Raw genomic sequence first — 15,373 nt, forward strand, 5'->3', positions numbered from 1 at the left:
TGGAATCTTAGTTCCCCAGTTAGGGATCGACCTGTGTCCCCTGCAATGGAAAGTCCCTCACATTGATTCATTTGCATAGGTTGAACCATCCTTGTGACCCTGGGATGAATCCAACTTGATCATGGTATATAATCTTTTTTATTTGTTGTTGGATTCAGTTTGCTAGTATTTTGTTAAGAATTTTTGCATCACAGATATTTTTTCTGATAGTGACTATGTCTGGTTTTGGTATGGGGTGATGGTGGCTTCATAGAATGACTTTGGGAGTGTTCCCTCCTCCTCAGTCTTTTGGAAGAGTTTGAGAAGGATCGGTATGAGTTGTTCTTTGTATGTTTGGTAGAATTCCCCGGTGAAGCCATCTGGTCCTGGACCTTTGTTTGCAGGGAGTTTTTTTATTACAGATTCTATTTCACTTCTAGTGATTGGTCTGTTCAAATTATCTATTTCTTCTTGGTTCAGTTTTGGTGGGCTGTATGTTTCTAGAAACTTGTCCATTTCTTCTAGGTTGGTGAATTTGTTGGCATATAATTGTTCATAGTATTCTTTTAAGGTTTTCTGTATTTCTATGGTTTTGGTTGTTATTTCTCCTCTTTCATTTTTTATTTTGCTTATTTGGTGAGTGTGGCCAGAGGTTTGTCGATTTTTGTTTACCCTTTTAAAGAACCAGCTCTTGTTCACCAACATTTTTAAAATGTAATAAAATAAAATAGAAAGTAACAGTGTATTGCACATCGTAAGGATAAATACTGTTCTGTAAATTTTTGTTAGATTTTTAATAAGGAGCAAACACATACATATTGCCGGCTATTGATTCCAAGTATGAAATGTATTTCTCAGTGTAAGACATGCTCAGAAATTGAAAAACAGTTGTGTAACTAATAAGTTTACATTTTCTTGGTGTAGACTTTTCTTTTTGGGGAACAGATGTACTAGAATGTCATCATAAAGTTACTCAGTATAGAACAGGATTCATTGGAGGCAGTAGTAGACTTGACTATCCGGGGAATTGAGTTTCTGACATCCCCAAAGACCCAGCTTACCTGCTTTTCCATCTGTGAGCCCTGAGGTATTCATTGTTCAGCCAAGTCCCTGAGGGGGAGCGTCTGTGATGGGTGGCTCTGGAGTCAGACAGCCTGAATTTCAAATCTGGCTCTGCCACCCTACAGCTATATAATCTTAGACACATTCCTTAACTTCTCTCAGGCTCACTTTCCTCATCTCTTAAGTAGATATACTGGTGGCATGATAGGGAGCTGATTGGGATTAAGTAAGACAGTGATTGTGAGGTGATTGGTACAGTGCCTGGCAGCTGTACAAGCTCAATAAACGGGCTCTTTTTTTTTTTTTTGGCTGCATTGGGTCTTCACTGCTGCACGCACGCTTTCTCTCCTTGTGGCGAGCAGGGGCTACTCTATGTTGTGGTTCATGGGCTTCTCGTTGCAGTGGCTCTCATCTCGGAGCACGGGATCTAGGTATGCGGGCTTCAGTAGTTGTGGCTCGCTGGCTCTAGGGTGCAGCCTCAGTGGTTGTGGCACACGGGCTTAGTTGCTCCATGGCATGTGGGATCTTCCTGGACCAGGGATCGAATCCGTGTCCCCTGCATTGGCACGTGGATTCTTAACCACTGCACTACCAGGGAAGTCCCGAATGGGCCCTTAGGATTTGCAATATTGTGAAGCTCTAAAAGATTTCTGATAGGAAAGCAACCTAAATGTCCATTGAAAGATGAATGGGTAAAGAAGATGTGGTACATATGTACGATGGAATATTACTCAGCATAAAAAAGAATGAAATAATGCCATTTGCAGCAACATGGATGGACCTAGAGATGATCATACTAAATGAAGTAAGACAGTGAAAGACATACAATGTGATATCATTTATATGTGGAGTCTAAAATATGATACAAATGAACTTATTTACAAAATAGAAGCAGACTCACAGACATAGAGAACAAACTTATGGTTACCAAAGGGGAAAGGGGGGAGGGAGGGTAAATTAGGAATTTGGGATTAAAAGATACACACTACTGTATATAAAATAGATAAACAACAAGGACCTACTGTATAGCACAGGGAATTATATTCAATATCTTATAATAAACCATAATGGAAAAGAATCTGTAAAAGAATATATATATATGTATAACTGAATCACTTTGCTGTACACCTGAAACATTGTAAATCAACTATACTTCAATAAAAAAAAATTAATTAAAAAAAAGACTTCTGAAATCATACCCCTGTGCTTTGGTTACTTCACATCATTATTAAGATGAGTAGTGTTTTTACTAATTCCTTAGTATTATTTCCTTATTTAATGTTTGTCAAATTAGTAGTATCATTATCTGTGTTTTTAATAGGTTATTGAGGACACCAAAGAGAAAAGAACCGTCATCCATCAAGCGATTAAATCTCTGTTTCCAGGATTAGAAACAAAAACAGAAGATAGAGAGGGGAAGAAATATATTGTAGCCTATCATGCAGCTGGAAAGAAGGCTTTGGCAAGTAAGTATGCTAGTGACTCGGCATTTCTTCCGTCTCCTCCTTCTGTCTGCCTGTTCGTGTTCAAGGGTCATTTTGCGGTTGTTCAGAGAAGGATATTGATCATGTCATTCCTTCAAAGAAGGTGAATTTCAGATGCATTTCAGATGCCAGAGCAATCCTGCAGACTGTGTCTGGTAAGGGGACAGTAGGTCTTATATGTGAGTACGGATTTGCTGAAATGATAGTGGTGCCTGAGAGAGAGTCTTAGGAATTTGACATGTTCCCTGAAGAGCAGAGCAGGCTGAGTGGCAATTCAAGAAGAAAACGGAAAGATATGGCTCATTCTGTGCTCTTAATGGAGGTAAGAAAGCTGTCAGATGAACAGAAACTGCTGTCACCTATCCCAGTGGCATATTCTGCAAAGTCCCTCTGTTGAAAGTGCTGCTGCTTTCCAACCGTGAGTACCTTCTTCACTACACATAAAAACGTGGAATATATAGAAAACCACTCCTCGCCCAAGCCCATCTTTCCCTGAGTAGCATTCATTTGAAATGGGTGTGTTGTCAGTGCATCCTGTTGATAGTTATGTTCTGTTTTCTCCAGCCATGAAGATTTCTATTTGCACATAACCTTAAGAAAAATTGGGTAATTTTTCTTCTTTTACCTGTGAAATCAGCAGATAAAATTTTAATGAGAATTACAGAAGGAAAAATTGTTTCCTCACCTTCTCCCCTACCATCGATGACACCTGTTAGTGAAGAGTTATTTCTAGGTTTATTTGTTGGAGTAAAACTCGATGATTGTTATATAACAAAAGAGTGTTCAAGGCATCAGTGCTTTGTCAGTATTCTCTTAGGTTAATGCTGTGAGTGGATGAAGCCTTAATTGTCTCTAACTATGGTTCTAGTGAAAGGAGAGGGTGTGAGAAAAATGGGAGCAGAAATAAGGTTTAGCTGTGCCTGAGAAAGTCATGTTATCAAATCAGTAAGTCTGGTTAGTGACATAGAAGTGAGAAACCTTGAGCGGTGGGGAGGAGAGGATGGAGGCCGGACGTCACTTCTCAGCAGATACCAGAAAGGGCAGTGAGATGAAGTGTTCTGGGACTGCTTGAGGGCACAAGGTTTTTTTTTGGTTGTTGTTTTTGTTTTTTAATTAACTTTGTTAATTTATTTAAACAAATATACACAAAAAGTTATAATTCCAGCATATAATTCATGAAAAATTGTATATTAAATATTCTATGTTATTGATGCTAAACCATTCAAATTCAGTGTATATTTATATTTATGACAATGTCAAATTGGACCAATCACATTTCAAGGGATTAGTACCCACATATGGGTTGTATCTGCTATATTAGACAACACAGTCCTAGGCCCCAGCATAGGTCTGAGTTGGAATTCAATACTTGTTTTGTTGTACCTTATTTGATAAGATAGAAATTTTGCTAATTATTTTTATTTTTATCGTGACCTATAATGATGGAGGGCACAAATTGTTAATCATTTCTTAATCCACAGTCTAATGGCTTGGGTACTAGATGTTTCTTTGATGTCTGACTCATAGAATAAAATATAACCTTGACAGCTTTTCTGCAGCTGGGGTTGTCCAGGCAAATTAAGCCCAGTAGGAAATGATGTGAATGGCTGTATTTTTCTGTTCTCCCACAATTGGCATGTAGCTGGCAACTCATCTAGCTGTGGAGGAGAGAAGGTGACTTCCTACATAAAGCAGATGCCTTGGTGCATTCAGTCTTCATTCTCTCGAGGAGCCCAGGTTGAGAAGGGCTACTAGGGAGGTGTTCCTTATAGAGAGGTAGTCCTCATTGGTCAGCTACCCTCTTGCAAAGGCAAGAGGAAGAGGCAGGGTCTCATTCTGACGACTGGTCACGAGGAAGCAGATTGGAAAAGGCAATTTTTTTTTTCTATTTTTTTGACTGGTTACTTCTTGGAAATGATTGTTTTATCTTAGAGGATGACCTAAGCATTTTTGTGATGTTGGCATTTGCAGGCCGAGGTGGCCAGTACAGTTGCCCCCTCAAGTGAGTGGTTCCATATCTCTCGTGTTCTGTCTGTATCTACATTTTCTGTGCTTATTCCACACCCACCTTTCTTTTTTTTTCCAAATAAAAAATTTCCTTGTTTTCCAAGGGAGGTGCTGAGCTCTGTGTGACATGAACACCACCCCCCCAGCCCATTTCCCTTCTCACATCTTCAGTAAAGTATGAATTTCTCACTGTAAAAAGAAGCATGAAGGCAGGTCCACTTGAATCAGTGCTTGGATGGAGATCTCGACCTCCGGGGTTCGAGGGGCTGTGGCGTTTAGTCAGAGATAGACTAGAGCTCTGCCATCTGCGTGTTCCCGCCCGCCGCCTCATGGACCCAGATGGGCACCTGAGAGCCTATGCGCATCTTCTGCAGATCTGGCCCCCCCCCGCCCCCCTGCACACGGGGAGTGGCCTAAAGTAAGCAGCATTCAGAAAGTAGGGAGAGCTGGTGCCTGAAGAGGGCTGTTGGTGCCTCTGCAAACAGAATGCAGTACCAGTGACAGCTCATCCTCCTGGGCCACCTCGCGAAGCATTTGAGTGGATTAGCTTTTAAAGCTTCATTGCAAAGCTAAGATAGAATGTTTTTAGAGCTCCCTCACTACCAAACCCTGACATAAATTGTTACTGGTGGGTCATGCATTATCTACCAGATTTCCAACATTGTTTTTTAATCTTTTTTTTTTTTAAGTTTTTAATTTTATTTATTTTTGGCTGCATTTGGGTCTTTTTTAAAATTAATTAATTTATTTTGTTTTTGGCTGCTTTGGGTCTTTGTTGCTGTGCGTGGGCTTTCTCTATTTGAGGCGAGCAGGGGCTACTCTTTGTCGCGGTGCGCGAGCTTCTCATTGCGGTGGCTTCTCTTTGTTGCGGAGCACGGGCTCTAGGCGCATGGGCTTCAGTAGTTGTGGCATGCGGGCTCAGTAGTTGTGGCTCACGGGCTCTAGAGCGCAGGCTTAGTAGCTGTGGCGCACGGGCTTAGTTGCTCCATGGCATGTGGGATCTTCCCGGAGCAGGGCTTGAATCCGTGTCCCCTGCATTGGCAGGCGGATTCTTAACCACTGTGCCACTAGGGAAGTCCCTGCATTGGGTCTTAGTTGCTGTGCGCAGGCTTTCTCTAGTTGTGGCAAGTGGGGGGCTACTCACTGCGGTGGCTTCTCTCGTTGCGGAGCACGGGCTCTAGGCGTGTGGGCTTCAGTAGTTGTGGCACGCGGGCTCAGTAGTTGTGGCTCGCCGGCTCTAGAGCGCAGGATCAGTAGTTGTGGCGCACGGGCTTAGTTGCGCCGCGGCATGTGGGATCTTCCTGGAGCAGGTCTTGAATCCATGTCCCCTGTATTGGCAGGCGGATTCTTAACCACTGCGCCACCAGGGAAGTCCTAGCAGATTTGCAACATTCTTTACCTCAGATAGGGCCATGCATCCTAAAACACAGGTGTGGTAGATTCTAAATCATGGTGGCCAAACACAAATTACCAACTGTTTTAACTCAGATGTTATTTTGTGTGTTAATCCAGTCTGATAGACAGGGCACATTGATTTACCTACTAAAGCATACATATGGTATTCTTCTGAAAATATCATAATTATCATAAACCATATACTCAGGTAAATTAACTTATATTTTGAGATAGATAGTATACATCCCCAAAAACCTTTTTAAAGATTTAAGTTAAAAAAATTTTTTGTGGCATGTAATATGTAGATTCTCCATACTGTGCGAAATGAATGGTTTCCAGGAGGCATACCTGGATGGAGGAGTCCACGGAGACTCAGGAAGAAGAGCCGGACAGATACAAAGTTAAGTTTCTGTGAGAGCCTGGTGCTATGCAATCCACAGGAAGAGGGGATTTCAGTGATAGAGTGGTTAGCTGTGGAGAATATTACAGACAGTTCCAGCAGGATTGGAACTCTGAAATACGTCCACCAGTTTTTAGCAATATGGAGATCATCAGTGTCTTTGCCAGAGCAGTTTTAGTGGAATGATTGGAAACCAGTTTACACAGTAGGTTGAGAATGGAAGACGATAAATACACCGTAAAGAGAAGGAGAAAGGAAAGGAACATGGTTAAGGAGAGGGAGACGTAGGTTTGACTTTTAAAATCAAGAGCCCTGAGCATACTGATATGCTGACGGGAAAGAGCCAGTGGAGAGGGAGGGGGCTGATGATGGCTGGAGCAGAACCCCTGAGGAAGCTGCAGGGTGGGTGTGCAGGGGCGCAGCAGGGGAAGTGGACTTGAATAAGAAGGAAAGAATGTTCTGCATGCTACCCATCCTGTCATCTTTCTCGAGCTACAAACATTTTTCCTTCTTTATTCATGAGGATCTCTGTGCTCAATACATGAATCTTCCTGAATGTCGTTTTCTTTTTTTATCTGGTTTCTGTTTCTCCTCTCCTGGGGCTGCCATATTAGACCATCAGAAGATTGCTTCCTAGCCTGAGAATTCTTTGCGTTCATATTTTAAATCAGAGTGTCTCAAAATGTTTGAAAGTTATTTTAAATTCACTTAAATTATAAAGCTACCATCTATGCTACCTAGCATTCCAAGGATTTGGAGTTTTATGAAGTCAAACAAATTCCCCAAAATAAGTTGAGACTCACCGATTGTCCGTTATTCAAAACATTCCCAGTTAATCAATGCATATGCTTATTACTAGTTTGTGTACTGAGTGCACTTGGAAAAAGAATCCTTATGTCTGTTACTTGCAGAGGAGATAATTGAATGCATGCTCACTGCTTGGATTTGCTAATAAAAGATGCATGCTTGTGAGCCAAACTCATATCAGTTGTCATGGTTTCTCTTAAGGTGTAACAGCATTTAGTTTTTGGTCTTGTGGTTTCATTTATTTCTTGCCACTATAGTTAATTTTGAACATACTGAAAGGGTAGTTAGAGGAAAATGTAGCTACACTTCATCAACTTTTATCACAAATATTTTTTTTTCTTTTTTTTACAAATATTTTTAAAGCTTTTTATTATGGACATTTTCAAACATGCAGAGAAATAAAGCAAGTAGTATGCTGAACCCCTGCGTACCCATCAACCATCTTCAGTATTATTAACGTTCTGTTGTTTTGTTTGATCTGTTCCTCCCACTTTTTTTTCCTTTGTTGGAGTGTTTTTAAAGAAAATTCTACATAGTACTTCATTTCACTCGTAAATACTTCAGTATGTATCTGACAGATAAGAACTAAAACCCTAAATCATTATCACATCCCCACAAAATCAACAGTAATTTCTTAATATCTCATACCCAGTGCATGTTCAGTTTTTCTCTGATTGTCTCAGAAATGCCTTTTGCATACAGATGTCTTGTTTAAATCATGATACAAACAAGGTCAGAACATTGCATTCGGTGGGTAAGTCTCTTAAATCTGTTTTAATCTATCAGTTTGAGAACTGTTTTCCATAATAATTTTTTGCATTTTTTTCAAATAAAAAATCAGTGCAGGAAACTCATAAAACACAGAAAAGCACAATGAAAAACAGTCATTACTTGCAGTCTCACAACCGAAAGATAATCACAAATAGCGTTTTGGTACACGTCCTCCCATATTTAAGAAAACAAATCTCTGGATGGGGAGGCATTTTGCATACAGTCTTACACCTTTTGCTACATCCTGTGGGCACAGACAGTGCAGCTTTTGAGGGTGAGTGGACAGGCCACTGTGAGGGGATTGAGACAGGGAGGCCTGGACCTGTCGGTGAGTTTTCTGCTTGTTCACTGTTTGCCTCTGCGACATTCCATTGTTAACGTCTAAATGGCTGTTAACCCACCACATAACCACCAGGCGCTGTAGGAGTCCTCAGTAGAAACTTTCCATGCGATCATTTGCATGTTCACTTCTAAAGCACTTTAATATTATTATAAATTAAATACTGCTCTCTTGTGCTCTTTATGCTGTGCATTTGGACAGAGGTCAGAACTGCAGCAGGTAAGAGCGGTTGGCGTTTCATGTAGATAAAATGAAATGCCAATGATTTTTGTCACAGGTGCTAAGTATAGACAATTTTGCTTAAATGTAGGGAGCTGGAAGGAAAACCAAAAATAATATCCCTGTTCACAATTTTCTGAAGGATGAGTTGTGAGGAATTCACATCAAGAGCCCAAGAAATACTTGCAGTGCTTTTTCTGTAATACTTTAAGCATACATGCTATGGCAGTTTTCCAAGACAGCTTATTGGTCAATTTGTTCTCTACATTGTAGCTTATATCCCTAACCTATGAAGCAGTGCTTTTTGCCTTGACAAAGGCAGGTGTACAAGTAACTTTAGTATCAGAAGTTTCTTATGTCTTTGAAGATGAAGGATTCATGAGTTCATGCTAAAGGGACAAAGACAAAGGAACATTTTTAAAAGAAGAAGACTTCTGGGGATTATATGAAATATTTTTTCACAGTCTTTCTTTCATAGAGTTACAGAAATCAACTGAATTAGTTGCGTTCAAATAACAGCTGCAGCTTTGTGTCACACAAGACTCACAAACATTGTTGTACAACATCTGAGACGTGCAGTTGTGGCTTACACATTTTTCCCAAAGTTGATTTTTCAGAACACTCTTTGGGCAACTGAAGTCGAAATCTTAATGTTGTTTAAACATATGTTTCTAGATTGTAGTGTAATTTTAATGTTCGTTTGGAAGAACAGTTTTTAAAAGTCAGATTTTCCAAAGTCTCGAAATGTTTGCCAGTTTCTAAAACGTTGAGCAATCGAAGTAACAGTGGCTCAGAAGTTAATATTTTTAACCTGACTTAATTTTTAAAGTCTCCTCTTCCCCCAAGAATGACAATTAGGTATTGAATGCCAGCTGCTGTCTCTGTCCAGTAGACCTTTGTAAACCATCTAGTGTTCGCTAAACTTCTGTGATGGAAGTGGCCTTTGGAAAATCTAAACTTGTCGCTGAGGCAGCTCCTCACAAGCTTTATCCCCAACCCTGCTGAGGCATCCAGCCTGTTGTGCGAACACCTGGCTGGGGAGATGAGGCAAGGCTTGTAGGCTCCGCCATGGCTGCTGTCTCCCTCTGGCCTGCATACGTTCTGGAGGGCCAGGCGGCCCCCTTTCAGACACATGCTTGTAAAGGAAGCCACTGGGGAATGGTGGACCCCTCTGTGTTTCTCTGTGTGAAGATTGCTGGTTAGGTTTAGTCATTTATCACACCACCTGCATTTCTCGATTTTGATTTTAAATACAGACAGATAAGTATCCAATCACAGAAAGTTTAATAACTGTAGACCACAAGGTATAACCACTTAACCCATATTTCTTGTCAGACTAGATCTGATTTCTCTCTCAAAGGTTCTCTAGCAAAAATGATCTTGTGGGGTTTCATAAGAACTCAGCTAACTTTTATTATGGTGTATATAATAGTTAATTTTTTTCTTTTTTTAAGATCCAAGAAAACATTCTTGGCCAAAATCTAGGGGAAGTTACTGCCACTTCGTACTGTACAAGGAAAACAAAGACACCATGGATGCTATTAATCTACTGTCTAAATATTTAAGGTTAGTATTTTGTTCTTTTGCCCATACAAAATCAAAACACAGAAGTGTATTTTCCTCTTTCCATGCTGATGAAAAAGGAATGGGAGATTAGGCAAATAGGTAGCAAATGTGCCCCCTAATTATAGTGGGTTTTTTTGTTTGTTTGTTTGTTTTGGGGGGTTTTTTTTTTGGCTGCACTGCGTGACTTGCAGGATCCTAGTTCCCCGACCAGGGATTGAACCCGGGCCACAGCAGTGAAAGCGCCGAGTCCTAACCACTGGACTGCCAGGGAATTCCCAATTATAGTTTTCTTAGACAACAGTTGAATTAATTTTTTTTAACCTCCTTGCATATTGCCAGTGATTCAAAATGAAAATTCTATAAGTAAGTGGTTTACATATAGTTGAGAGTTACTAGTTCACCCAGCTGAAAATAAAAATTAACTTTCTTCCCTGAAAGCCTACACTTTGACGTGGTTGCAGAGGTCTGCTACTAAACCATAAACTCTTAACTCCAGGAGATAGACTAGACTGGAAACCTGAGACCAGTCAGATTTTCTCACAGGAATGCAAATATAGTAGAGTTTGGGTCTCTGAGGATGAGCCAGGTGCCATTTTATTTTTGGAAATGGGTACAGGTACCATAGCAAATCTGTATGCATGGAAATTTGCTTTCTGATGTATATTTAACCCAGTTGAAAGACAACACACAGTGTGTTAGTTTGCTATGGCTGCCTTGACAAGATACCACGGACTGGGTGTCTTAAATAAGAGACATTCGTTTTCCCACAGTCCGAAGGCTGGAAGCCCCAAGCTCAGGGTGTTGCCAGGTTTGTTTTTTTCTGAGGCCTCTCCTTGGCTTGCAGATGGCCACCTCCTCTGTGTTCTCTCATGGTCTTCCCTCTGAGTGTGTCTGTGTCCTGGAGTCTCTCTGTGTGTCTACGTTTCCTCTCCTTATATTAGGACACAAGTCTAATTGGATTAGGGCCTCATTTTAACATAATCACCTCTTTAAAGGCTCTATGTCCAAATACACTTGCGTTCTGAGGTACTGGCTGTCACAGCCTCAACATAGGAATTTTAAGGGAGCACAATTTAGTCCACAGGACACAGTACCATTTGAAGTAGCATTTTACTTTACTCTAGTTGCTAGCTCTCTTTGATTCCTTGTCTGTACCTGAACCCGGGAGAGGAGCCAGTTGGGGAGGGAGCTCCTCTGAGATCTAGAGCTGGGATTGCTCAGAGTTCAAGAAATTCTTCCCGTTTCTCTCCTGTTCGTGTGGAGCAGTTTTTATAAAATTCTTCTTGGTTAACTGGCTTATTTACATCTTCATATTAAAACTATTCCGATCCTTGTTTTAGCATTTGGCTTTTATACAAGAAATAGCGTGTATTTATGGAAAATTCACATTACTATTAACTTTTTTGAAATTGAAGGTATAAAATTTTTGAAGTGGTACGTGATACATCTAGAATGGATTTTTCTTTACCTTCACAGTTATGTAATTAATGAATTGCATGTAATCAACAGGAAGTGCATTACTTCCTTCTCTGTTGCTGGCTAGTACAAATGTTCTGAGTCACACACAGCTGGACTTCCCTGGTGGTGAAGTGGTTAAGAATCTGCCTGCCAGTGCAGGGGACGTGGGTTCGAGCTCTGGTCCGGGAAGATCCCACATGCCGCGGAGCAACTAAGCCCATGCGCCACAACTACTGAGCCTGCGCTCTAGAGCCCGTGAGCCGCAACTACTGAGCCTGCGTGCCTAGAGCCCGTGCTCCGCAACAGGAGAAGCCACTGCAATGAGAAGCCCGTACGCCGCAACAAAGAGCAGCCCCCACTCGCTGCAACTAGAGAAAGCCTGCGCACAGCAACGAAGACCCAATGCAGCCAACAATTAAATTAAAAATAAAAAATAAAAAATAGTCACACACAGCTAAGGAGGGGGTTGTTCAGGCATCATTTTTTTTTTTTTAAACACCTTTATTGGAGTATAATTGCTTTACAATTGTTCAGGCATCATTTACTTTCTTAGCTTGCACACTAATTTATGTTTTCCTGGGTATATTTTTAAATAAAGTTTGTCCTTACTCTTCTCTTATTCCGTTATGATTTTAAGTGTATTTATTTTAAATCTTAAATTATGAGAAGCATGATTTCCTAATGGTACGTGACTTCAGATGATTTTGTTTTTGTCTTATCAGAGTCAAGCCAAACATATTCTCCTACATGGGAACCAAAGATAAAAGGGCCATAACCGTTCAAGAGATTGCTGTTCTCAAGTAAGTAGTGAGTACATGTCGGGATTCGTACTGCAAAACTCCTAGCGCCGCCTTTCAGAGTTCTTGGATTTGCTTTGTGGAGTTTACCTCTTCCATCTTTAGATGGTGCCTCTGCCTATTCAAAAGATTGCTTTTCTATTTGTTTTTTTCTTCTTCCTTATCTCTATTTTCTAATGTTTTTGCAGCAAAAATGTTTTGCAGTAATTTTTAAAGGATTTTTGTGGTAGAGTCAAGAGAATAAGTGCCTCTTTCTCTCCTCTCTCTTTTTCATTCATTATTAAATATAAGTTATTTAAAATTACAGAACAGTGAATGAGATCTTTTGTTACACACTGGAGATATACAGATGAAAAAGATGGCAGAGAGAAAAATAAATCAGAACTTATCACACAGTGAGATAAATGCTAAAATAGAGGTATATTTGGGGTATTAGGGTAGACCTGACGACAGAGCTTGGCACTCATTGTGAGGGGCAGGCTGGGGAGGTATTCACAGAAAATGGCATCTAGATGAGGGCTTCTGTGCCTCTTCACTGCTGGCATTTTGGACTGGGTAAAATTCTTTGTTGTAGGGGCCGTCCTGTGCATTGTAGGACGTTTAGCAGCAGCCCTGGTCTCTACCCACTAGATGTCAGTAGCATTTCCTCTACTGATGTCAGCATTGTGACAAACAAAAATGTCTCCAGACATTTCTAAATGTCCCTTGAAGGGCAAAATAGCCCCTGGTTGAGAATCACTGGTCTAGATTCTAGAAGGATGGGTAGGAGTTTCCTAGGGCTGGGAGGGTCTAGGGTTGTTTGTTCCACACCAAGAAAACAGTTTGTGAAGACACTGGAAAGGATTTGGGGAGCATAGCATATTTGGTACCTGGCAGGTGTTTGAGTTTTGTGGGAGCTGAGCAGGAAATAAGGCTTGAAGGGTAGGTACGATCCAGATCCTGAAGGGCCCTGAGGGTCATGTTAGGATCTTGGACTTGACCTTAATCTAAACAGGGGGAGTTGTGTGTAGGGACAGGATTAGGGGTTGTCGGTGAGCAAGAGGGATGGAACGGAGATCGGGCCTATTGCCATATTCTGGGGCGGAGGACGGGGGTCTGAACCCAGTCAGTTCAGTGAAGGTCAGAGGGAAAGGAGGAAGTTGGACAAACTCAGGCTTCTGTCCTCATGCACCCCCTGAAGTAAGGAGTGGTGGGAGGGAGAAATAAAGGGGCAGGAGGAAACTTTGGGGGTGATGCAGATGTTCATTATCTTGAATGTGGTGATGGTTTCACGGGTTTTAACATTCACATGTTAAAACTTGTACATTTTGAATATGTACGGTTTACCGTATGTTAATTTTGTCGTGAAAAATAAAGTCATCTGTGCTTGCTATCCCCACTGAAAAATGCATATATGTATTTGTACTTTCCCCATCTTTTCATAAAGAAGCTGAGGTGGCGCCTCCTCTTCGCTCCACAGTCACCTGCCATCTGGCTCCTTTCCCACCCCTCCTCTGATTCATTTGAGATAATGTCGGGATTGAGCTCCCGGTTGCATCCAAGTGGATTTTGCGGTCCTTTCCTTCACTGACCCTGGGACAGCGGCGTGAAGTCACAGTAAAGGCAGGGTGAGAACATCTCTCCGCGACTTCACTAGTGGCGGTGAGGTGTCGCTGTGTCCGAGGGAGAGCGGGAGGAGACACCTGGAGATGCCAGTGCTCTCGCCTGGTGGCCTGGTCTCTCTCTCCCTGAGACACATGGAACGTGGGGTCCTCTGCTGAGAGTGAAGCGGGCAGGAGTGGGGAAGGGAACTTTAAAAGAGTGTGAAGGTTTGAAACAGCCTCTGTGGGTGATGGGCTCGTCAGCAGCTCCTGACAGTAGGGCACCGGCAGTGACTCGAGGGCTCTGGCTTTCTGTGCTCTGGATGGTGGGGCACAGAAGGTTCTTGTCTTCTCTTTGGTGTCCTGAAATACCATTGTAGTCAACTCCTGTGTTTTCCAGCCGGCCAGCTCTGGGGATTTTTCCACCTAAATTAAAAAATGGATTGGTTCAATTTGCTTTCAACACGGAAGGAACTCGGTAGAAAATGAAAGTTCCACCATAATTGTACTCCCTCAGAGACTGCCTTGCTTACGGCGTGGTATATTTTTGTAGGGGACTCTTTTTTTCCTTATAAACCGAAATATTTATTTAAAATGTGTTCTTTTCTTGCAAACAATAAATGATGTACCTCTTTTCCTGTTTAATATGTAGCAAAAGATATTTAAATATATGGATGCATCCTAATTTATGAACTACTGTTCTATTTCTGAGTGTTTACATAGTTTCCCATTTCTTGCTATTATAAGCAGTTCCATGATGAACATATTGGGAGTTAAATCTTGGCACACATCTGTGATAACTTCATTAAGATAAACTTAGCAGCGGAATTACTGACTTAAAGGGAATGTGAAATTCTAGGTTTTAGGTTTCTGATAGCAGAGTTTACTTGCCCTGTAGAAAGGTGGTACCAGTTTATCACCTTTATTCTTCTCCAGAATCGTCCCTGACACATATCACGATCTAAGAAAAAAATAATTTACTAATTTGAGGGTCAAAAAATGGCATCTCGTTATTTTCTGTTGCATTTTATGATGTGACATCTTTGAAGAGTGGAAGTATTTATTTCTCTTCTTCGTCAGCCACCAGGTGTCATACTTGATCACAGTGCGGCTCTATTCATAGACCTGTGCTGCCTTTATCATCTTCCTGTTGACTTAGTAAGAAACCATATTAGACACCTAAATGTTGGCCTTTGGAAAGCACATAGCACTTATCTTGCGGATGCAGGCTACACCCTTCGTTTGCTTAATGGATACGTGGGGCTGGGCTGATTGGCCTTTCCCGTGAGAACTGGTGGACAGGATAAACCCACTCCGCCACACAAAGATTTTAATTATTGCTGAATTGATCAATCCTCCGGATAAGCAGCTTTTCAGCTTCATGTAACTCTCCAAAGTCACCTAGTAGTTTTAACAGGATCTCAAGCAGGAACAGCCTCATTCAGCATGATTTGTTTCTTTTCCTGCCTCTTCCTGCCAGTCTCCTTTCTGAGCCTGGGCCAGTATTT

At 41.3% G+C, this 15,373-nt stretch overlaps 1 protein-coding gene and 1 long non-coding RNA gene across 4 annotated transcripts in view; one reads left to right on the plus strand and one right to left on the minus strand.

Annotated features, from left to right (window-relative positions):
* LOC309666305 overlaps nt 1–15,373 on the minus strand; it is a 386,060-nt gene that overhangs the window by 184,465 nt on the left and 186,222 nt on the right. The window lies entirely within an intron of this gene.
* Nucleotides 1–15,373, plus strand: part of PUS7 (pseudouridine synthase 7) — a 125,052-nt gene that overhangs the window by 15,876 nt on the left and 93,803 nt on the right. For all 3 annotated transcript variants that reach the window (XM_082473536.1, XM_082473535.1, XM_082473534.1), the window contains exons 5-7: nt 2,363–2,507; nt 9,919–10,030; nt 12,211–12,288. In XM_082473536.1, coding sequence (XP_082329662.1) covers nt 2,363–2,507; nt 9,919–10,030; nt 12,211–12,288 — 335 coding nt within the window. The remainder of the gene's footprint in view (nt 1–2,362; nt 2,508–9,918; nt 10,031–12,210; nt 12,289–15,373) is intronic.

The sequence above is a fragment of the Balaenoptera physalus genome, assembly GCF_965194825.1.
Source record: "Balaenoptera physalus genome assembly, chromosome: 8".
NCBI lineage: Eukaryota > Metazoa > Chordata > Mammalia > Artiodactyla > Balaenopteridae > Balaenoptera > Balaenoptera physalus.